This window comes from Lissotriton vulgaris, chromosome 7 (assembly GCF_964263255.1).
Source record: "Lissotriton vulgaris chromosome 7, aLisVul1.2, whole genome shotgun sequence".
Taxonomy (NCBI): Eukaryota; Metazoa; Chordata; class Amphibia; order Caudata; family Salamandridae; genus Lissotriton; species Lissotriton vulgaris.
In genome coordinates, this window is record NC_141695.1 from 796,525,404 (window position 1) to 796,551,075 (window position 25,672).

Genomic DNA, 25,672 nt, shown 5'->3' on the forward strand with positions numbered 1-25,672 from the left:
AGTAACCGCTCAACAGCACGTCGGACGTTAGTATCCACTATCAGTCCATTCGAGAACTGAAGCTGAAGGTCAGACAGGGCGGTCAGCACCTCATCAGGCGCATCGGCCGCTATCTGATCATGAAGGAACTTACACATTTCATTAAACACATACCTCTGGGTTGGTATATTGAATTGACAAAATGTTTCGAGGACAACACGGGGTGGACTTCTAAGAGGATTTACCATCCAACCCATCGCCATATTGTATAGCGCAACGCGTTCTCTGTTTCCAGGAAGCTGACTACGTCTCTGAGGACCATCGGAACCAGCGGACCCATGAACAGGTCCGAGCGAATGAAAGAGTAGAGGGAGAAGTATAGGACACAGAACTAACAAGTGAAGGAGTAGAAACAGTAGCAACAGCAGGAGTTAGCAAAACAGGAGCAGTAGCGGGAGCAGGAGTATGTGGAAGCGGAGGAGCAGTAGGGATAGCAACAGGCAAAGGAGCAGGAACAGTCGGAAGGGCGGGTGCAGGTTGAGGAAAAGGCAAGGGAAGAATAGGCGCAGGAACAGGTACAGGGGGAATCACAGGGGCTGTGGTACCCTGTACGTACGGAGGTGGCGACTTCATAAGATAAGACATTAAAGGATCCTCAACTGCCTCTTCCTTCTTTTCCGACTCCGTAGGCAAAGCGGGATAACATTTATCTACGGTCATACGCTGTAGTCTATCAAACACTTCCTTATCCTTAACCTCCTTATCACGCTGAAATTGCTCTGCTTTCTTCACTATGGTAGCAACATTATCTCGCTGATTACGTTTAGTCTGTCTGATGTCTTTCTGTCGGGCTTCCTTACGCCACAACCGAAAGGCATCAAACATGGCCGGCCTTGACTTTCTTTCGAACAATTTAATCTCTAGATTATCTAAGATCGGGGCCTCGAAGCTACCATGAGGTGGCCAGCGAAGGTCACCATCTTTCTTCGTATATTTGATCCAATAATCGTTAAAGGTAATTGGGCCTAGCCCATGCTTACTGTACAGTTCATAAGTGGGAGTTCCAACTGGAGGTATCGGACATGAGTCCTCCAGTCGGGAATCCATACCACAAGGTCTGAAACAACTAAACAAAGTACTGCGACCAGGCATCTTGCACACTAGCCGAGTTTCACAAACTTCAAGGGTTACGGGATTTACCAAGTCCCAGCAAAGAACAAAACCCTCGGTTTTTTGCGGCTGCAGTCGTCAAACAACACAACAAAGTACGCTAGCAAAGTGTCACCGACAAAAACACTCACACAGCGTTAACAACAAAAACACTCGCTAAAGTGTCAACAACCAAGAACTCTGGGAGCGACCCACAAATACTTAACTCAAAGATCGATGGCGTCACCAGGAAGGCCCGTCAATCGTCTCGCTATACCAAGGTCTACGCCAGGCGCCAAAACAGGTCTACAGTCAGGGCAGCAGTCCGTCGCAGCCGTCAGGAGGCGGGAATCTTCGCGGGAAAAGTCTTCGGGCCACTTGTTTCGACAACAGGATCGATGAAGCGGAGTGCACCTTCCCTCGGAGATTTCACACGAAGTTCCTCACGATCGTCGGGCTTGGACCGGTACCACTGATGCAGCCCCACGTTGGGCGCCAACTGAAGGACTGGGTTCTTTAAGACCCAGCGGTGCCAGGGCACAACACCTGAAACCTTCGTGGGTAACCTGCTCCGGCGTACGAATGACAGAGACACGGGACACTTCCTTCGGCGTCAAAGATTCAAGGTTTATTTGCTGCAGGGAACACAGAAATCACAGGAAGTACATCGAGTGTAGTTCGGGGAGACTGCTTCACATTGGTTCTGTGGATCGCTCCTTTTATACAGTTTTTACCCATAGGACAACATGGCACACAAAAGTTTACAACCCGGTTCCCACCATTATCCCCTAGAGGGGTCGCTTTGGTCACTTTGATACACATGAGGTCCGGAACATAAGTGCGGAAACATTTGGCGGTTCCCAACTGTAAAAACCCATCTTCCCAACATTAGTGCATTCCAATCGGCAGTAAAACAGATCGAAATAGGAACAAGGACAGGTGCAGAGGAAGACGGAGACAGTGGGGAGATCGAAAAGGGTGTAAAAGGGGAGGTATCGGGAAACACGAGATACAGGCATCAAAGGGACGTGCCTAATGAGATGCACGGCTGAGACAATAAGTCCGTGCGGCAAGATGAGCCTCGGGCAGCGCCATCTGCTTTACAGTAGCATCCCCCTCGTCATAAAGACACTTACAAAGGACATGTGTCTTCCGCAAATATCTTGGGAGTCCCAGGGTCGCGAAGCGGACAACGTCCGTTCGCTGGCTACTTGAGGGCAAGAGACAAAATGGATGCCGTATCTAAGATGGAACCCGTGGGTACTGGTAGAAATACCCACGTAACAGACGAACGGTTTAAGTTAGCACAGCGAAACTGCGCACACTTACTAAACTCGTCATTTGCGGTTCATAGATACCAGACTCGACCATATTCGTGCGAGTCGAAAACACCACTTACAATTGTCACAGAACCTCACCTCCATGCCCTCGTGGCGGCTATCCCCTGGGGTGAGGTCCTCCAGGAATCATTGCCATTAGAAGATAGATTGGTAGATGACCACATGAGCAGGGGCCCAATTTCCCTTCCCTATAAAAAGTTAATTACCAACTCCCCAGACACCCTCCTCCCCTACGCCACCACTTGGATGCAGATCTAGGTGACCTGGCATATGAAGATTGGCCGGAGGCCCTGGCCTACCCCAAAGAAGTGGCGGTCAAAGCACTGTTTCGACTTGTGCCGCACAAAATACTCCACAGGTCCTAGTCATCTTGTTCCACCATCGTAAAGATGGGCAGAGCGACTGATTCATCTTGTCATAGGCAATGTGGGCAGGAGGGGCCTTTTTTCCCATATCATCTGGGATTGCCCAGTAATTCAGGACTACTGGGGATCTGTAGTAACTTGTATGAATAATGTATGTGGGAGTGATTTCACACCTTCTGCCACGTGGTGTCTTCTTAAAATCTGGGATGTCACATACTTTAATCGTATCGAGCAAATCTAGGGTGCCCTAGGTATGGTGATCACTAAACAAAACATAGCCTGTTAATGTGGGGCAAAATTGCACCGTGCCTTAGAGGCAGGAAAAGAGGCATGGAATGGTTCATGGTTGCGGAGAGGGGTTTATATGAAATCAGGGTTGCTCTAAAAAGACCGAGGGCAAATGGAATGTTTACAGAGGTAGTCTGTGTGCCACCACCGTGGGGCTGTCCTCCAGGGATGGAGATGTCACCTATCCTACATCTGATCTCCACCGGCCTAGGAGTATTTTGTAACATAATCAAGGAACCTGAGTTTGGAGGGCATTGTCTCAATTTGCTGTACCTATGCGTGATTATTGTGGTGTACATGCCTGTTTTGATTTACCATGTGCCTAATAAAAAGATGTTATTAAAAAAATGCAACTGGGTTCTCAGTTACAGCCCAAAAGTGATATGCATGGAAATGTGAAGCATTTAGAGTAGGACATCCACAATAACTTACATCACTGCTTTCTCTATTCTCATCCCCATCTTCTTTATTCCTTGGACTTGGATTGCTGGTCATCCTGGTGTTTCCAAAGTATTGTAAAAGTAGCAAAAAAGTGATCATGGATGATATGACTGTGCCTAGCCATTCCGTAGCATTTTGTTTGCTATTCTCCAACGTGTCTCTTCCTCCCGTATCCTGGCACGTTCTCCTCTCTCCTCCTGACCTTGCTGCCCTCAGATTTTGGGCTTTCCCATCTCTTGCATATCCCTCTTTTAAGCTCACTTTTTGAAGAGTCATCCACAAGCAGAGGTTGTGGCAAGATTTTAGGTGTAGTGCTGTAGCTGCTAGAGACGGCGAGATTTTGTCCTGTTCACTTTTCCTTTCTACATGAGCACAGAAACATTTTAAATGCATGCATAAAGTGGCAATTGCACTGGGCCCCCACCTTTCTGTGGTCCCACTGGGAGAGGGAAAATTCTCTCTATTTGGTCTGTCTATTCTGTTTCTCTTGCTAAACTGTTAACCATCTCTGCCAACCACTAACTATGTTTTGACTCTGTCCTTCTACCCTTTGTCATCTTAAGGATTGTTGGGATCTTGATCAAGACATATTTAAACTCTTTTGTGTGACCCAGTTGAAATGTATCATATAATATAGTATTTTTTTGGCATTGTGCGCGCTGAAATTAGCAGGAAATGGGTAATGACAATAAAATGAGTTCTACGGGGTGGGGGCGGGAAGACATGTTTTGGGGTCCCCTACAGAACGAATTTGAATTTCATTACCCATTTCCTGCTAATTTCAGCCCCTAAAATCATTAAGATTACACTGCATGAGCGTGCACCACGAACCATTACAGCACAATCTGTTGTGAGAAAGGTTTCCGATAATGTCATGCAATATAGAAGGTGGCCTTCTTGGTTCGAGTGAAGGGTGAAAGGTGGTGGTTTATTTCTTCCCGTATATTGGTAGGTGTGCTGAAGGTGAGGAGTGTTAACAGGTTGGGGTAATGAGTATAGTGAAAATATATGGCGTGACGTGTACAGTGCCCTTAACATGGTGCACAAATTCTTGTGAGGAGCAGGACATTGTGCCTGCAGCCTCCGTGCCTTGGTTTTATCACCCCTTTCTCTTTGCCCCCAACAGCAGGTGACGGATGAGAAGACGTGCATGCAGTTTTCTATCCGCCGCCCCAACCTGCCTTCCTCAGAGGCCCACCCGGAGGAGAACATGTACAAGAGATTGGACGTGTCCATCTGGCTGCGGCACCTGAATGAGTCCGGGCAGGTGGAAGAGGAATACAAGCTGCGCAAGGTGAGCGTGCGGCACGTGCCACTGGTGGCGCGCGCTTCTGTCATGGCGCACTTCCTATGGTGCGCTGGCGTCTGCCCTTGGCGCCGCCGTTACGAAAAGCCAGGTAGGTAGGCAGGCCGCGTGGGGGCGAGAATCTTCTGAGGAGAGAGAAGCCAGAGAGAGCGCAAGGTGGGGGAATAGCTGGAGCTCATTTTTAGGTTGAGCATTCGAGACCTCTTGTATATACTTTAGTATACTTATATGTGTATGTACTTTGTGGGCTCTGGAGATCTGCCGTAGGACTTGTCTGCTTCCGCTTAGGGACTTTTTTTTCTGTTCAACTGCCTTTATTTAACAGTCTTGATAGAAAACTACCAACACACTATGAAAGCTCCCTCATGACCTCTATTTCTTTTTTCCGATTCACATTGAATTCAACATGAGCTGTACATACAGTTAAATCCTAACATAATCCAAGTACATAATTGTAGTTTTAACTTTTATTTATTCATTTTCTTTCTTTCTTTTATCAAAATTACTTTTCTATTAGTTTTTTTCATTAGGTAAACATTTACAATAAATATTCTGAACATGTATAAATATAATAACCTTTTCACATCTTCAACGTCATGTAACCCCCAGGTAGAGAAACTACAACAAAAGCATTAACACAATCTCTCATACAGTCATACCTCTTTAACTATATTCATACTCGATTCACAAGCACATAACCCTGGAAAGTCGGAGACATAGACATGGTATCAATCTCCTTTGACCAATAAGGCATCTGCAAGTAGCAGGATCTAAATAGCAATGGCCAAAGCGTTTCGGTGGTTTAAGGAAAGGATGAACGCCTCCTTCATCAGGACCCGCCAGATAACAAATCAAAGTTTCTACACCCAGAAAACTACCAGAAGAGGTCAGTAAAATACCAGATTTGCTTTCTGCTGAGGGACTTTCTTTTTTTTAATTTTTCTGGCAACTGCCTCTATTTGACTTTCTTGATGGGAAACGACCAGCAGAGATCAGTAAAATACCAGAATCACTTTAGCATTCTCTAGATTCCAGTTCATAGAAATTGTCTTCCATGAGCACCAGTAGACAATTTTTTTTTCAAATCGTAGATTTTCAGTGATGTGACCACCGAAGGCCCTGCTTTAATATTAAAAACAGAGCTTTGGACTATACCATTTCCCGCTGACAGGCAATATTTCTCTACATGTGTTCCCATACCTGGCGTGTCACGCAGTTTGGTGCTTAGTTTCCCTGTTAAAGCACAGTAGATTATTCTGCACCCAGGCTAATGTGCTGCATAGCTGAATACATACAAGATCCCAAAGATGAGACAGATTGCATTGCACATGCTTGTTTTCTATTTACTTTTCCAGTATGGCAGAGCGGACCTTTCTTATGCCTTGTCATCCTTCAACAAGAGCACCATTTCCCATGTTCCTAGTAAACAAGCAACGTATGCAGAATATTGTGTTCACATACATGTTGTGTTTAATCCAAATATCCAACTGATTTTTATATTTTTAACTATTAGTCAGGTCTCATATCATCAGCCTGATTCTGCTCAGCCCATCTCCCATCGTTGTCTGCACTTCCCAGTCCTCATTAGCACGATGACCATGCAGGGTGGATTTCAAGGCATGGTAAAGATTGCCAATGCATAAGTTAACCTCGAAAGATAAAAGTTCCGAAAATATCGATCCTGTGGCGTAGCGTGAGCAGGGCCACAGGGGCGGTTGCCCTGGGCGCAAAATTGTTAGGGATGCAACATTTAGGTTCCATAAGTGTGGATCGCTGGTGGAATTAACAACTTATTTCCTCGGAGCAATAGCAGAACAAATGAAGGATGGGTAAGCGTGCCAGTCACACTCACCGTACACTTGGAGGTCTAATTTGTCAATGAGCGCGCAATAAGGAAGGGGGGGGGGGACAGTAGAAAGACACAACTGTGATGTAAGGGCTGACCGAGTGGCTCTGGACGGAGCCTCAAAAACAGATATAGGTGGAGTTTAAATTCAGTCAGCCTAAGGCCAGTTTACTCGGCAGGGTCTCACTGAGAAATCAGGCGAAAGTCACTCTATGTAGAACAAGGACGACCGCCCACTGACGGGAGGACAGGGTCGCCCAACATGTAACTCTTGTACTCTGACCACACATTGCTTGTGCTGATAACTGGTACGCCCCCTGCGCGGAAGCGGCATGTGTTGTGACGCTGGCGGAAGGCAAAGCAGCTTGTCTCAGTGTCAGACAGGCCTGTGAATCCTGCTAGCTACTGACCTGCTGGTAGGGGAGACCCCGGGAGCATGAACCACCAGCGACCACCACTCCAGCTGAACACAATCAGCAGGGTATCCCAGGTGAGACAATGGATGGGCGGCATAGAGAAAAGTAGGCATGGCTAAAGGAATTTCTTGGTAATGAAGATGTCTTCTTAATAGCAGATATAAGCTCTTATAAATTGGCAAATTGGGAAGCATGTTGAGTGGGAGGGGAGAGCAGGGGTCAGGGTGCTGGTGAAGCACATTAGTGGTTGGTTGCTCTACATTGCTGGCATGTCCCGACTAGCAGCAACAGTATTGAAAATCGCGATCTTTGGTAGGCTACTAGATGCTGCTGAATTGCCACATATTCTTTTCAGCTTTATTGTTCCCAGTGTAGTGCAACCCGCCTTTTTATTATAGTAGATGTTTCCTCTTCTTTAACATTTGCTAGCTTCGTTGACTATGACAATGTCTTAATATATTGTTTAGGCCGTGTTAGTTGATCCATATGTAACACAGTTTCCTTTAGTGTTGTTATAGTGGCACACAATAGAGGGTCCTACTTCTAAATTTGCATGGGGAGGGGCTTCAGTGAAAAGGCATGCATGACTTGACAAATATAAGGCATCAACGTTCTATGCAGCACCAAGAAAGCCAATGGAGTCCAGTGGCTCCCTCAGTACTGAATATAACATTGATGCAGAGTTACTTGGGCCCCCTCACTGATGCAGACACAGGACCAAATCAATTTGCCAACTTTTAGTTGCATCTTATCAGACCTGACCCGACCCACCATGGCTGAAGTAGGGGTACAGGCTCTCTTGATTCTAAAATTTAACAAAAGCCCCCTAATTTTGCTTCATGAGCCCCCTATGTTTTACTCCTGGGGGTGTCTCAGAGTAAATTAAAGACAGATTGCTGAACATAGGGAATTAAATCTGCATGACGTGTAATTTCATAAACCTGTTCTGGAGTCACCCAGATGTTATACAAGGTAGGCCAGGAGTATGTTCAGCTCGTCTTCCTCCACTTCGGCCTCATCAATGCCTCTCGGTTGTTCGTGAAACTGGTGGCGATGATCGCTGCCCATCTTCAGAGGTCGGGAATCAAGTTTTCATGTACCTCGACAACTGGCTGTTGAATACAGGTTTGTCATATTTAGTCATGAACCACCTCGGGATGACAGCGGACCTCTTGGCATCCTTGGGGTCACTATCAACAAGCTGAAGTCCCACCAGACTCCTTCACAGAGACTCCCATTTATTGGGGCACTCTTGGACACAGTGGAGTGCAAGACTGTCTCACTGCTGCAAAGAGGTCAGGATATTTGGTCTGTGATTATGCCATTTTAAGCTTTGGTCCTGGATCAGCTCTGAAGCTTCTTGGTCTCTTAGCCTCCTGCATCCTTCTTGTCAGCTATGCCAGGTGGCACATGTGCACATGCGTGCTCTGCAAAGTTCAACTGTGCACAGGACCAAGGCAGTCTCTGGAACAAGGCTGGCTCCACATCAGTCTGCTGAAGTTGCAGGCTATTTTTCTAGCTCTGATGGCCTTCCTGCCATCCAGCAAGGGGAGGCGGTCAGGTTGTCATCGGTCAATAACCAATGAAGTATACCATTCTGAATTTGGATCCAGGCTACTATATTCGGTATCTCAACCGTATTTGATCTGTGAAAGTGTTAACTTTTCGAAGTACAAGCCCTCATCGACCAGAAGGTTGCATGCTTCATCATTGGGATGTGCTCCTCAGTGGGCCAGTGCTGCATTGCCCAGCAGGCCCCTCAAAGGAGCTTTTTTGCTGGAGATCTTTTGTGACTAATGACCTCATTGTTTGCGAAATAGTGACCCCGTTACCTCAGAAATGTAAGCTGGAGGAAATTAGATGCCAAGTAGAAATATGAAGGTAATTTGGTGAGAGGTGTGATGTATCAAACTTACTGTAGGGCCCCTATTGTCTTCATTTATTATTGGGGCCTATTTTAAGGGTTAAAAACCAGAGGGAATATACAGGAGAATAATGGGCCATATGTATCAAGTATTTTTCCCGTTTGCAAGCAGGCCGATTCTCAGATTCGGCCCGTTTGTGAATTGGAAAAGGCCTTTTGGGATGTATCATACCAAAAGGCCATCGCAAAATAGAGGATTGCAAAATATGCAATTCTCTATATTGCAAATTGAATTAAGGAATTGCAAATTGTGATTCCTTAAATGCAATTCTGGAAGCACCAGAAATTTTCTATTTGGTCTTCAGGAATTGCAAATTACCACCAACTTCAAGTTGTTGGTAATGTGCGATTTTCTTTAAAAAAGCACTTTTTGATTTTTTTTTTTAGAAGTGCCATATGTCTCACATACATGCCCTGAGGGCATGTATGTGCACAAAATGTGCACACATGCATATTTCAGGGGTGCAACAGGGCGTCCTTTTGGCACCCTTGCAACCTTGAAATTGCATTCTCAATTTGTGATTCTCTAATTGGTAATCGCAAATTGAGAATGCCTTCCCATTCATTCCTATAGGCCTCCTAGCCCAAAGGAATGAATAGGAAGGTATTCCTTATTTGCGAATCTCAATTTGCGATTCGCAAATAAGGAATATGTAGGATTCGCAACATTTTTAACAAATCCTACTTACATTGCATTTTGCGATTCTCTAATTGCAGTTCGCTAAAAATCGCAATTTGAGAAGCGCAAAACTCTTTTTTCATTCATATGGCCAGATGTTCCTTATCTTCTCACGAAGTAGTCAATGTGTTTTTTTGCCCATACAGTCCCTAAGGATCTACGGCAACTAGTCAGGAACTTTTAAAGCTACCTGACCTCCTTATGTGCGGGTGTCGTATTCTATAAGGGAAATACTATATGCTGCCCCAAACATGTGATTTTCATTCAGTGATGACTAAACAACAATAATTGTTGCCACTTACGTCCTTGACATAGGAGTGCAGTGTAAAATGTGGACCACAGAGGATTTAACAGAAGAGAGAGTAAGGGCTAAGCAATGTGGAGTGGCAGTGATAATATAAACATAAAACAGAGTGCAGGGAGGTGGGTAAAAGTGGCACACGGGAGAGAGCACCAAGGGGTTAGCGGAGAAGCACATAAGAGAGAGAGCATCTTGGGGAGATAGAGAGAGGAACACACACGAGTCAGCAACACATGACAGACAGAGCAGCATGGAAAATGCAGCGGATATTTGGCAGGGGAGAAGCACATGAGAACGAGAGCTACAAAAAACATGCACTCATGGACTGATTAACTAAAAAGATTAAATAATTCTCTAAAATGAGCAGCGAAAGGATACAAGCCAGCCAATTAAAGGGATGGTAAACAGGCAATGTATGCACCAGTGAAGGGCCAGTCACCAGAAGAGAAACTCAAGCTATTGCATAAGAAGGAAACAAATGACTGACAATAAAGCCAACCAGTGGTAAGCAATGTGCGGGCTGTATGCCCACTGTAGGTTGTTAGTAAGCCCACAATAGGTGTTTGCAACCAGACAGCTTGTACGGACTAGTATACAAGTCCTAAAAATGTAAACGAAGCTTCAAGTAATCCCTGACATATGAAGACATAAAACTCCCATCACTATATAATTCTTCAGAACTCTGCAGTTGTGCTAGCATATTCTTTTACGATTCAGTGGCATATGCTTGTCCGTGTTGGTAGGTAACCATCTCCATTCTCACTCACTTCATGGCTGCAATTTTATGCTGTATAATTTTGATTTGTTTTGACTGTAGGGAGGCAACCTAACACACTTACATTTACATATTGTGTGTGGAGATAGATAACAGACAATCAGGGACCATGGAATATCCTTATCCGTCTCCCATGTCCTTTTTGTAATACGACTTCTTTCTCACCCCCAGGCAATCTTCTTTGGCGGGATCGATGTCTCTATCCGTGGGGAGGTTTGGCCATTTCTCTTGCATTATTATAAATGTGAATCCACCTCGCAGGAGAGGGAAGCACTAAGGGTACAGCGGCGGAGTGAATACTTTGAGATACAGCAGAAGCGGTGAGTTTTCAAGGGGCTAGGAGGCAGCCATTGAATTGTAACAAAAGTGAAGTACAGAAGCAATAAAACACACAACCATATAACAGCTCCACTGACTTATAAATATTTTACTGAAAAAAGCTCAGTTAGAATCTGATTGATGATTTTGATGGATTACTGGCCTTTAGAATATATCCAGGTGCCAGACTGGATCATGGGAAGTTTAATGCACAGCTCCTGCATGAAGGTAAGTGGTGTCCTGTGGCTCCGTGTTGATTCCGTACTGTCCCAGAAGTGACGCAGTGGAGCCTCATGTTAGTGCCACTGCTTTGTTCCTTTCTTTCCGCACTCTTCGAAACCGATCCGGAGCTTTGCTCCCAGCTTTGTCTTCTGACTACTTCAAAATTTACCCCAGACAGTGTTTCAAGGGCAATGCCTCCTTAAAAATGACATGATGCAAGCCGGGCCAAAGCTGCAGCAAGCAGATTTCAGTCATAAAGCTGTGTGTCATGTCTTTGGTACTTGGGCTTTCGCCAATGCTTACAATTATGCAATAAATGTGCCTTAATGCACCAGGAGGAGATCCGAGACAATGAGGTGAAACTTGATCACCAAAAATCTAAAGCTGTGGTCAACACAAATCCTGCTTCTACTCCAATCCTGCTCAAGGAGCCATTCCAATTGAAGTCTTGTTCCGAATCAGTCTTCTGGTAAGTCAAAGATGTGCCATAAGAAAAGGAAAACTAAGCTGGACTGGACCCCATCCTTCCACTCTTAATCAGGCGATACATTTTGAGGGTGTCAATCAAAAGATCATACTCCACATCCTGTTCTTACTTGGACCTGATCCCACAGCTGGTCCCAGAGCTCCATGAATCTTCTTTAACCCTGCAGCGAATCTCAGCCTTCAAAGAAGCCATACTTCAACTCTTTTAGGCACTTCCATCTCCCTTTGGTGCAACTTAAAGCCCCGGGGACCAAAAAGGAGCTCCAGTTGGACTTCTGCCAACAGGCTCTCTCTCAGTGCTAGCTAACCCAGTGTGACCCATTCCTGGGTAGTTCTGACGCAAGTTCATGCTTTCCGTCTGGCCTATCTCTTCTGAGTCAATGCTGAATGCACAGGCTTTGTACCAGACTCAAGTCTGCGACCCCGCTCCAGTCCTGCGTTGCGCTATGTGATTACTAAAGTGTGACCATTCAGTTTGTAACCAGTATGTTTCCTCAGCCTCCATCTTGATGCCAGTACTATCATACGCTAGAAGCATTATTCGGATTTGACTCTGGTGCGAGTCAGGGTATGCAAAATGTTTTCCACCACCCATGATTATTATTATTTTTTTTTGTAAAATATCTTTATTATTTTTCAAACACACACAAACCCCCCCCCCCCTGAAACACGACTAATTTCTACATGGGGCACATTCCTTATTACATTGCATTTATATTAGCTGTCCGTCTTCAAAATATTAATCTATCTTAAGCAGATCTGCATGAAGCTATTAATCCTGTTCAGCACCCGTTCGTATTGTCTTCAGTGTAGTCATGCCAAATCATCCCACAGCACATTGATCTTGAAGCTTAGTGCCCCCCACACGTACTAACCTCTCCCTTCCCCTCCCACTAACTCCCCCACCGGTGTGCTCCATGCACTATAAACAAGGATAATCAATCATCAACATTGTGCTAGGGTGTGCGGGTTTCCCATTATATGTGATCTATTCTCCTTCACCTGCTGTCTCCACTCCTACTCATTTGCTCCCTCATTTCCCCTCTCCTTATCCATGCTCTGCATACCCCATCACATTCCTAAGGCTCTTCCAGTTAGTCAGTGTCTTAGTCCGACTCTGGGTGTCTCATTAGTGCTACCAACGCTTCCCACGCCCTTGCAGTTTCCATCGCTTTTTCATTATTCGCTCACCTGGCCTGTTGGAACTTGGCCATGCTCTCGCTAGCCGCCCATTTCGCGAATTCTACCCTCCATCTCGTCACGCTGGGCCCCCGTTGAGACTTCCACTGTCTTGTTAGTTCTCGTTTGGCCAACAACAGCCCCAAATCTCTAAATTTGCTTGTGATCTTAGTGCTCTCTGTGTGCGGAAACCAGTGCAATATGCATGCCCCCATGTCCGGTTCTATCTGCCTATCCATTACCCCACATAGCACCTCGACCACCTTCTCCCAATATGTTCCTAGCTGTGGGCAACTCCACATCATATGTTGGAAGTCCGCTGCCCAGGTGTTACATCTTGGGCAACACGCCGAGTCCACATGGAAATATTTAGTTATGCGGTCTGGTGTTAAATAGGCCCTGTGGAGAATGTAAAAATGAATGAGTTGGAATCTGGCATTCCGCGATCCTTTCCACGCCCTTTCCAGGTCGTTTCAGGTATCGCCTTACCCAAGTCCGTCTCCCATCTTTCACGCAACCGAGTCAATGGCTGCCGTCCCTCCATCACCATCCGCCTACACAGGCACGTGACTGCCTTCACAGTCCCCGCTGCCATTACAACATATTTGCACGTCAAGGACATCTGCGGTTCCGATAGCCCTTCTCTCCAGTGTTTCTGGATTGCCGGTGCAAGGGCTGCATGTAGCAAATAATCACCCCTAGGCAAACCGTATCTCTCCTGAAGTACCTGAAAAGGCAAGAGGGCTCCCACTTGTACATTTCCCCGATCATTTGCAAACCCAGGTCTTCCCACTCTGCTAGTGCCGACCAGTCCCCTCCATGTGGGAAGGCCGTAAACATGCCCAGAGGTATTTCCGGAGCGTACGGACTACCAACCTCCCCTCTACACTTGAATCTATTCCAGCATGCTCTAAGTACTTTCTCTTCATTCCTCCGCGTGGCACCCTGCAGTCTCTGACCAAGTATTATAAACGACATAACATGCCGTGGTAACCATCAGTTCTCCAGGCCATCCGGTCCTCTAAACTCACGGGCCACTGCCTGCGTCAGCCATTGCAATTGGGCTGCTAAATAATACACTTCAAAGTCTGGTACCGCCCATCCACCTTCTGCTCTGGCCCTTATCATTGTGGTCAGTGCAACCCGCCGCCTGCCGCTTCCCCAGAGAAACCCCCTACCATACACCTGAGCGTTTGAAACACCGATCCCGGGATCCAGACGAGACAGTGCCACCATCTTCAGCATGCCACTCTGCCTGCTACCAAAAGTGGCAAGGTGCTCCAGAATGCCATAGTCCCCTTAATCCCTCGCACTGCTCTGTTCACATTGCCCTCCAATATATCCGCCTGCTCATGATAGGTGTTCGTTCCTAAATATGGAAGGCAACTGTGCTCCCATTGTATGCCTTCTAGATCAGCAGGCGTGCCCATGGTCCGGCACACCTGGAAAAGGCAAGTCTTCTCCCAGTTCACACATAACCTCAATACTTCCCCAAACATCCGCAACAGCTCCTTTGCTCCCACAACTACTTCCCCAGGAGCAGCCAGGAACAGCAGCAGATCATCGGCGTAAAGCGATATATAGTGTGTTTCTCCTCGCAGCTCCATCCCAAAGTAATGCCTTCCTGACCGTGCTCGCACTGAGCAGTGGCTCAATCGCTAACGCAAACAGGAGTGGGGACAGCGAGCAACGCTGGCACGTTCCTTGTTCCACTGAGCAGGTCAACGACACCGTCCCTCCCATTCTAACCCGAGCCTTTGCTGAATTATATAATATTTGGGTCCACTTCATGAACGCCTCCCCCAGCCCCATCTTGAGCAGCACTTGAAAAAGGTACGGCCATTCCAAACTATTGAATGTCTTTTCTATGTCCACTGAAATAATCAAGGCTGTCCCGATGCTCCTCTAGATTTCGTAACAATCGTCTCACATTGATCGACGCGTTGCGCTTAGGTATAAAACCCGATTGATCCCGATGTACTAAGTGCGCCATATATGGGAGCAGGCCGGATGCCAGGATCCTACTCAAGATTTTGTTGTTGGTTGTCAGCATAGATAGAGGTCGATGCGCTTTCATATCAGTAGCCTCCATCCCAGGCTTCAGTAGAGGGACAATAATAACCTCCCTGGTTGTTGCAGGCAGCCTCCCCACTGCACGCGCCTCCTCATACACCACCTGCAGAAGTGGAGCCAAACAGTCCACGTATTTGGAGTAGAATTCTATGTGAATGCCATCCACCCAGGTGTCTTTTTACGGGCCATGTGTTTAATCGCACTCCTAATCTCTCCTACCGTGATCTCACTACCCAACAAGTCTCCCTTCTCCTTGCTCAAACTCGACAAGGCCACCTCCTCAAGATACTCTCCAATGCCCTCAACGTCTTTAGTCCGTTGGCTACTATAGAGCTCAGTGTAATACTCAAGAAACAGGCCATTAATCTCTGTTTGTGTGTGTGCTATCTCTCCAGTGGGGGCCTTCAGGCCCAGGATCGGTGTTCCCTGAGGCACCGGATTAGCCAACCACGCCAACAGGGTGCCCGACGTATCCCCCTCCGCATGCATCCGCATTCTATAATTCTTATAATCAAAGGAGCGCAGTCTCTCCACCTGCACTGCCACTGCCTCTCTAGCTTCCGTTACTTCCCTCCGTATCTCAGGCCCCCCAGGTCAGTTCCTCTCCACCTCTTAGTTTGCCTTCTGCTGTCTCCAAGTCTAGAAATAACGTTTTCCGCACTCCCACCGCCTTGCTAATGCAGATACCCCTGGTCAAACGCGTCCCATTCGATTGCTACGGAGGTCGCCGCCCCCTCATTCTTCTCAAAGTATTGATCTATGCCTCTCCCCAGCTCCTCTCTAAAGACCGGATCTTCCAGCATCTCCGGACTGAGTCGCCAGGTTGGTACGATGGCCCTGTCCCGGCTCCATCTTATGCGCACTAGTAGCGGGTTATAATCTGATATTGTCCTTGTTAAGTATTCGCTACCCATCACCTTGGAATGGCCATCGGGGGTACATAATATGGCGTCTAGGCCCACATGCAAGTCGTGAAGTCCAGAGTAATAGGAATAATCCCTCACCTCCGCATGTGGAGCGCGCCACGCATCGATCAGCCCCCAATTATGTTGCCATGCCCTACGTACCTCTGAGGTCCTTTGCACTGGGGCATTGGGGAGGGGGGGTGGGATCTATCCCTGTCCACGTCTGCTATGGAATTGAAATCCCCCCAGTATCGTTGCGCCCGTTAAGTATAGGGCCAGGCTCCCTGATAATCTTTCAAAAAAGGAAGGCTGATCAATATTAGGGTTATACACACTGCACAGAGCCACATCTACTCCATTTAATCTCCCGGATACCGCCACAAACCGTCCCTCTGGAACAATCAATTACTGCGTTGGCTGAAAAGGAACTCCCACTCTTACCCACACCAAGGCACCCCTGGCAAAGGCCGAGTAAGTCGTATAAAAAAGTTGCCCTCTCCACCTCTTCTTCAATGCTGCTCCCTCAGCCTAATTAATATGCGTTTCCTGAAGGAGTGCCACCTGCACCCCCCGACGCACCAGATAAGCGTGCACCTTGTGCCGTCTTTGCATAGTATGGAGCCCCCTTACATTCCAGGTGATGCATTTGAAATCATGTAGCGTCCCCATTTGCCAAACCACCTCCCCCCTGCGCACATCCCCCATCTAAGAGCACACTGGTGTCCCTAACTCCCCCCAACCCCTCCCCGCGTTCCTCCCAACTCCCCCCCGCCCCCCAGAACAGGCACTACAAGGTTAGAACCCATCCAAACTACTACACAATTACCCCCCCCGCCCCCCCCAACACCCCTTGGGGGCTATATCCACACAAACTTACGGGAGGTAAGCCCTGAGCCTCAGAGTCGGACACCCAACCGCCTGCCAATCTCCGCTCAATCCCAGTTATATAAACGTGTCCCGGCCGTTCTGGTCCTAATCCATCCTCCCTCCCCCTTGCTTAGTGCATTCCCCACATCCAGCCTGAGTCTACATCACCCATCCACAATCTCGTCCTCTGTCCCAGCTGTCATTTGAGGCAGGTTCGAACTTCCAGCTTCCGATTGTTCTTCGTCGTCTTCACCGGTCCCCACTTCAGATTCCGTCCACTCCGTCGATCCAGTTCTCCCTGCTTGAGAGATAGCTGTGACGGCCTGCAGCGCTGCCATTCGCTCCATTTCTGTCTGTGTCTCCGTCGGTTTCTGAGCCGCCGTTGGACGCCGCCGATTACACCTCAGTCTACTCGGCCTTGGTCCCTCTGCTCCTGCTCTCGCGCTGCTCCCTGCTTCTCCAATGCCCCCTTTATACATCTCCAGCCAGTCCCATGCCTCTTCTGGACTATCATGAAAGGACATCTTGCCATCCATGGTGATCCTCAAACGCGCCGGAAACATCAGAGAGTATTGAATACCTTCATCCTGAAGTGCCCTCTTAACCACTACAAACGACACCCTGTGGCGCTGAACCTCGAGCGTATAATCCGTGAACAATGTCACCCTACTGTTGTCCACCGTATACGGGCCCGCCGTCCTGGCCTTGCTCAACAGGAGATCCCTATCCTTAAAATGGAGCAGCCTGGCTATCACCGGCCTTGGTGGCCTTCCAGGGGCCAGCGGCCTGGCCGGAACTCTGTGCGCCCTCTCCAGTGTAAAGAAAGATGACAGTCCTTCCGGCGTGACGGTCCCTTTTAGCCAGTCCTCCAAATATTTTACCATATTGGCCCTTTCCACCCCTTCAGGCAGACCCGCCAGCCGGATGTTGTTCCGGCGATTCCTTCCTTCGGCATCCTCCGTCCTCCGCTCCAGCGCCTGCAGCCTGTTCTAAAAGTCAGCCATTTGCACCGTCATAGACTTCTGTGCAGGTTCCAGGACTCCTATGGTCGTCTCTGCTTGCTTGACCCGGTCAGTCAATTTGGCATGGTCCGCACTGAGCAGCCCCAAACCCTGAGTCACATGTGCAATATCCAGCTGCAAGGCCTCCCTAGTGTCCGTTATAGCCTTTAGTATTTGGGAAACCTGCTGCTGGAGCATCCCCTCTGAACGCTCTGCTGCAGGCCCTCTGGCACCTCCCCGGTAGTTGTATCTTCTCCCTGCTCCATGGCCGTTCCAGCCTGCTTCGCTCTAGGTTTCCCCAACATCAAACTAGGCCCAAGAGTCACGCAACCTCCCGGCGGTCGTCTGTGTGTTGCAGCTGCACTACAAGTTCCCACCGAACTGCCAGGCTACAGGTGGTCAAGTCGCCCTCTCTTCTTCTCTCCACTTCCACTTTCAGGGATCCCCCCCCCCCCCCAAGTACGGTCGTCCACACTCGTTAAGCAAGCCCGCCACTCCACTGCCTCAGCCTTCCTGTCTGGCTGTTCCCCAGTCAGGCAGCACAGGATGCCTTCCCACCTTGCAGCCGACTCCAGGCCAGCCAATGCCAGCCCCCCCCCGTCCCTTTAGGCCGGACAGCAGCACCGGCCACCACGCCTCCGGGTCAAAGACAGAGGGCCCCAGCTCCGTACCAGTGCTCGCTCTCACTGCATCTGCAACGTAGCCATTAACTGAACCGGTCGTCTCAGCATTCCAAGTGCTGCTCTCACCAGTCCATAAGTACTCCTGCGATCCCGTCCTGGTGAGCTCCTACTCAAGTCCCCAACTGTTGTCTCACACACACCCACTCCCAGCTGCTGGTGACCTTTTCCCCTTATCAGACCGAGCCCTTTGACCACATGAGCTCCCTACCAGCTTCCGCGGCCCGCAGCATCAGCCGATGGATCCCCAAACAGGAGGTGGGGACCCCCAACACTTGTCTCAGGCCCCTCTTAATCACCAGCTTCCTTCAGCCACCGGTGGTCCCGCTGCCCACTGACTGTCCTCTGGCGGTTCTTCACCCCTCAATCTGCCGCCAGCACAGGTAATCTGTTCATCAGACCACTCCTGCGGCCATTATGGTACTCCTCAGGCCGCCTGCTGCTACTGGCACTGCACGGCCCCTGCGCTCTCCACCCGTGATCCTTCACTACTTACAGGCAGGCTGTACCAGACTTCTTCACACGTGCCCTCTCACCGGGCTCAGCCACCTAGTTGTGCAGCCTCCCTCTGAGACCAACGACTCCTGCCTGCTCCGTCAGCCAGCAATGAATTCAGTTCCCCAGCCAGCACCTGCCGACTGGGGAAGCCACCAGCTTCCTCGCACCTGATCAAAGGGCCCTTCCAGTGCTCACTGCTCTCCCCTCCACCGCAATCCAGGCTGATGTGCAGGGCGTCCACGGGGCTTTGAACACTGTGCGTCTGCCGCCCTGCAGATCCGGGCTTCTTTCGCCGCACTTGCGCCTTCCCCCGCAACTCCTCTTTGCTGCCAGTGTCCCCTTCAATCACATAGGAGGGTGAACAGGGGGGGGATCACTCCCACACCAGGTCGCTCTGTACCGCTGCTCGGCCCCCCAGATCGCTGTCCCAGTCCGTGCAGCATCAATTATGCCCCTCAGCTCCTCCCGCAGCCCGAGTCCACTGCCGCCGGCCAGCCTCTACGGAGCGCCCCTGCCGCCGTCTAGCGCTACTTTCGGTGCCGGAGCCGGCCGTACCTCAGGGTCTGTGCGCCGCGGCTGTTCTTGTGTTCCTGTTTAGTCCGCACCCTGAATAATCGAATGGGGAGGGTCCGCTACATCAGGGCTCCTCGTTGAAGTATCCAGGATGACCTACTCACTCGGCCCGCTAAGGCACGGAGCCCTGGCCGCCATCTTGGCCTATCCTCGCCGGGTACGTTTTTTTCTGTGGAACCCCTGGTCACACCGCCTCCAAACTCTGTCCTTGCGGTCGGTGCCTCCCGGCCGCCTTCTCCGCCAATCTTGGGGCTTGGGGGCTCTTTGTAGTGTCCCTTATTCAGGATAAGAGACTGGGTCGGCACGGAACTCTCTGCTCACACTTCCTCTCCCATCCGCCTAGTAGCCACGCCCCCACAACCCACGATGATGATGATGATGACGAGGAGATGGACAACCTACTTCTTCCTCATTATATCATTGATAGACTATACCTGGATTTAATAAATGCCAGTGGGTTAGATATGTCTATATGGACTGAACTGGACACTCCACATTCGCCACCCGTGGACAAAATTGCCCTTTCCTTTGCGAAGGGCAGCAGAAGTACTAAATTTACTGTTGCCTACTGTTGAAATAAAAGCAACACTTGTTAACTGAGGTCCTTCAGCTAGACCTTGCCTCTTTTGTTTAAGCTACTGTTGCCACTCAACAAGGCCCTCAGGAATACTCTCATGGCACACTGTCACCTGCAATTTCTTTGAAGTGCTCCACATCGACCAGTGTGAAAGGGGAAGGATTAAGAAACAGATGTCAGTACACAGGAGTGGTGCCTATAAGCGGCTCTGCTGCATCACTTCCGGAGCAGTAGAGAATAACGCAGAGTCACAGGAAGCCACCTACTGCCGTCTAGAAACATTGCTCTAAAATTTTCCATATTCATTCTGGCATCTGGGGATATTCAAAAGGTGAGGAATCTGCAATTAGTTAGAGAAACCACCAGAAAGAGCATTGCCAAAGGTTGGTAACTTACTGTTCTGGCTCAAATACATAGCGCCTCTTACATTTGTGCAGTCTATTACAACAGACATCACGTTATTGATGATATTACAAGAGACTTCGTTATGGGCATCACTTATGATGACACTGATGACATCACTACTTTCATTTTTTTTTTTACAATAACTGGTGGTTTTTCACAATATTTTTTTGAAGGTTTGCTTTGTGATTTGTTTCTTTGTGTTTTTTGCTGCTGTGTTTGTGGTTTTGTCATTCATGTAATGCTGTATTTCTAGTTTCATTGTCACTCTCCCAATGTGTTTATTATTATTATTATTATTATTATTATTATTATTATTATTATTATTATTATGTTTTATAATTCTACTCTAATTTTATTTATATTTCTCCATGTATATACTTCTTAATTCTGTTTTCTGTTGTATATTCGTTGTTTTCTTCTTTTAATGGACAATTTAAATCACAATTATTTTTCGGTCCTCATATTGGTTTTGAAGTTGTGGGTGTTTCATGATGCCAGTTTCATCAATTGTATGTATTTTTTTCCTTTTTTCTTGTTTTTCCATATGTTTCTGTGGCTTCATTTAGATCTAAAGCGGTGTTGTTGTTTTTGGTTGTATGTTGTTTGTGCCCTTTGTGTTTTTTGTTCTGTGCAACTTCATCAAGGTGCTTACTTTGCTTTTTCACCTCTTCTCTTTTTTTACGAGATTGTTTCTTGTATTTTCTCTTGGTATGTTGCATTTGTTTATGTGTTTTCCTTTCTGCCTCTCAGTTTAGCTCTTTCGCTCTCAGTTTTCTACTTTATATATGTGTTTTCCCATCTTTTTATCTTCCTCTACTCGCTTTCTTTTGCTTCTATCATTGTCTCGCTGTCTCTGTTTGGCTCTCTCATTTTTCTCTGTTTGTTTCTTACTCTCTATATTTATTCATCTTTATTGTAATCTCCTTCATTCTCTTACTGTTTTGGATTATTTGTCTTTTTCTCTCTTTCCTTTTACTATCACTCTTTGCATTGCTGTTGCGCTCTGTCATGCTGCTATTATCTTTCTCTCTCTCTCTCGGTTTCTGTCCCTCTCTTTCAATATGTTATTTTTCTTTTTTCTCAATATCCTTCTGTTTCGCTCATCTCCGATAAATATGCCATGAAAACTCTATTACTTTGATTATTGTGGTTTCTTGAAGGCGTGCATATTGACCATTTTAATGCTTTGAAAAAGCAGCAGACGTTGCTAAATAATTCTTGGCATATATCAGGATAATTCAATCGAATTGCATATGATCTCAATTTGAAATATTGAATTATTGGAATGGAATAATTTCAAGCATGTTGAAGAATTGGGTATTGATATACTAAATACTAAAAGGAGAAAATCTGATTGATTGAACTTCTGATTCAAGATTATTTAATTGAAAAATAGATGAGGGGTACAAACAGAATTTGGTCTTGACTTAAATAATTATATTGCAAAATATATCACGGAGTACTTACTAGCAAGCAGATGTGCTACTAAATGTTATTATTGTAAGTGATGTGAATGTACTCTCATCGGAAAGGTGGTGTTGCCATCAGAGGTGCGCCAGTGCAAATTATGATTACCCATTCCTTGTTTGTGGAGGACATTTTATGCAGTTTTCTCTTGCCATTACCAAACATTTTGCCAGTTTCCCATGGTTGGTTCTGTGGGATAAGTGAAGGATCCTTGCTAGCAGAGTTACCTGAAAGTTATAACCCGCGACCAGTTCATTGATTTTGAAAGAACGCTGAGCAAAACCTCTAAGTTTCTTGCATTTAAAGCTGTAAGTAGTGGAATTCCCGGACTTAGTGACCAATTTTATGTACTTATTACACTTATAAGGCGCGGCAGCTACCCAAAAAGGATATCCCCGCGCCGGAGCAGATCAAAGATTGTATAGCAGCTTAAAGGATTACTGGTTAAATAGCCAAGTCTTCAGTGATTTGCGAAATTGGGCAAACACCGTTTTGTTCCGAATAGCTGTGGGAAGTGAATTCCAGAGTGAGGGACAAAGGCATGCAAATGATCTACCACCCTTCCGAGATAGTCTGACTCTGGGCACAGAGAATTTCCCTCGAGTGGATGAGCGAAGACAATCAAAAGGGATGGGCATTTAGTTCACTATGCCAGACTCAATCTTTTATCAGTCATTTTGTGCCAGTGGGCAGGAAAATTCTGATAAGTTCCTTCAACTGAACACCACCATGACCTTAGTGATCATGACACCCTAGCAGCTCAAACCGTGCATGTCCCAGGTTCTGTTATTCTGACTCTTCAAATAACCAATGTATCATCAAAGGAGGCAGTGACATAGCGATATCTTAGAAAAACAATTGCAGCACAAATCTTGAGGATAAACAATTACTGGTAAATAATGTATACAACCTAATGAATTGTAGATTGTGTGCACCAGTTTTAACGTGTATCAAATCCATATAGGTACACACTAATAATGCATTTAAAATATCTTATTGAAAATAGTTATTGCACAATAACTACACATGAAAATAATGCATTTATTAGCCCATGTTGAGCATTCCAATGATACTCGCCACAATACTGCCTAAATGCTGGTAGGGCCAATTCTAGGCACTTTACCTTATCTGACAGGGCTGACCTTAAGCCTTGTTTGGATGCCATGGGGTCAGTGTTGCCTTTTTTCTGTAAGCTGAAAGGGCTTTTGTCCATTCCTATCTCGATGGGGAAGGAATCCATCTCAAGTGCTTCTTCTGCACTAATGTGACTCGTCTTTAGCCTTTCTTGCTAGAGAAAGGGCTGCTATTGGTTGCTCTCCTTCAGTCAGTGTTGAACTATAGTGAGCAGTTTAGTGGCACCAAATTGTTAAGTTATTTGACAGGTTTGGCATAAGAGATACTTTTTTTATTGCATGAGCACATGCACCACCAGGGTTGGCACAGGGTATTATTTGCACCACTGTGGGGTGTAGTCTGATCATGGGTTCATGAGTGTTGACGCTATTTGTGATAATCTGATAAATATTAGATAAAGGGCCTTGGCGGGATTGCGGATAGGTTATCCTCAATAATAGATGAGGTATTGTGCCCCTAAATAAGACCATAATAACATTGAATAAACAATCAATCAGTTTAATAGGCCTTCGTGAGTCAAGTAAGGAATCAGAAACCCTGATGGTTTATTCAAAATGAATTACAGAAGGCAAAACTATAGTTAATCAATATATGGAATTAGCATAAAGCTCAATCCAGTGCAGCATATCCCTGAAACATTAATCTAAGTACTAAGCGTGAGACAATCTGGCATGGGTCTGCTCTCTGAGTCTGAACCCAAAATTACTTGCTCACCACTATATTGAGCTCTTTTTATAATACAATTCACAGTGAAAATCGCATAGACCGTATGAAGTTGTCAAATTGTTACACAAGTTAAACAAATCTCAGCACAAAATGAATACATCATCATTCAGCGCTATCCCAGCTCCACCCCCTAAATATATATCTTCTATACTAATATAATAAAGAGAGAGCCCAAACCTTTGAGGCGGGTTATCTCAGGAACCACAGCACCAATCACCACACCCAATACAGCATTGGAAAGGGCAGTTGCAGCAGAAGGACATAGGCTATGCAAACGCCCACCATATACATTTACAAGGTAAAAGAACCGTGCCAGCAAAGTAGTCCCTTGTGGGCGTGTCTGCGTTGTGCTGTGGACGTGTGCTGGGGGCGTTTGGTACCTTCCGCCCTTAATGCCATGTCTCATATCGTGTGCTAATCCCACCCTGCTCCCTTTAAATACCCCTGCACCCCATAATCATAACCCACCCTTACTCCTTAAAATACCCCAACACCCTTAAACACTAACCCATCTTAACCCTATAAATATACCCTGTACCCCAAAACCCAAACCTATCCCTAAACCCTAAAAATACCCCTGTACCCCAAAACCCAAACCTACCCCTGAACCCTATAAATACGCCTGTACCTCAAAACCCAAACCTACCCCTGAACCCTAAAAATGCCCCTGTACCCCAAAACCCAAACCTAGCCCTGAACCCTAAAAATACCACTGTACCCCAAAACCCAAAACTACCCCTGAACCCTAAAATACCCCTGTACCCCAAAACCCAAACCTAGCCCTGAACCCTTAAAATGCCCCTGTATCCCAAACCTACCCCTGAACCCTAAAAATACCCCTGTACCCCAAAACCCAAGCCTAGCCTAGAATCCTAAAAATAACCATGTACCCCAAAACACAAACCTACCCATAAACCCTAAAATACCCCTGTACCCCAAAACTCAAACCTAGCCCTGAACTCTAAAACTACCCCTGTACCTCAAAACCCAAACCTAGCCCTGAACCCTTAAAATTCCCCTGTACCCCAAAACCTAAACCTACCCCTGAACCCTAAAAATACCCCTATACCCCAAAACCCAAACCTAGCCCTGAACCCTCAAAATACCCCTGTACCCCAAAACCCATACCTTTCCCTAAACCCACCCCTGTACCCCATAACTCAAAACTATATCTGAACCCTTAAAATACCCAAACACCCCAAAACATATACCTCAGTACCCCAAAACATATACCCCTACACCCATACTTACCTTATCCAAACATAAAAAAAACATGCTTTCACCATTCATGCATTTACAACAAATTTCGTTGTAAATGTATGCGTGGTAAAAGCATATAAAATGTAATGCCATGCTTTATAATGGCATTGCGGAGTCATGGTACTTTCGTATTGAAAGTATGCAGAGTGATGGTATGCAGAAAGAAAGTTGCGGAATAATGGGTGTTTACCCTCGCCATGTAAGTACATTGGTGGCACAGCGGCCCACATCTCCAGCAACATACTCATATTTATTCACCACCCATTTGAAAAATGCACAGGTCTCTCTCATTGGTGGCCAGCACCGACATACACTTTTAGACACACCTCCCGCCACAAGTTCTAGAATTGCGAACTTTAGAGCTGGGGAGCTACCTTCGAATCTCGGCATCAGCTCAACATCCTGTGATTCCAGGCAAATCGCTTTGTCTCCCCGTGCCTACCACAAATGAATGTGTTCTTCTGTAATGTAAATTGTGCTCATGCCATGTTG

At 46.8% G+C, this 25,672-nt stretch overlaps 1 protein-coding gene across 3 annotated transcripts in view; it reads left to right on the top strand.

The window, feature by feature from the left end:
- Positions 1–25,672, top strand: part of TBC1D16 (TBC1 domain family member 16) — a 960,039-nt gene that overhangs the window by 771,979 nt on the left and 162,388 nt on the right. For 2 of the 3 annotated variants that reach the window (XM_086931055.1, XM_086931054.1), the window contains exons 7-8: positions 4,689–4,856; positions 10,981–11,129. In XM_086931055.1, the coding sequence (XP_086787181.1) occupies positions 4,689–4,856; positions 10,981–11,129 (317 nt within the window). The remainder of the gene's footprint in view (positions 1–4,688; positions 4,857–10,980; positions 11,130–25,672) is intronic. The other variant, XM_086931056.1, reaches the window with a different exon arrangement.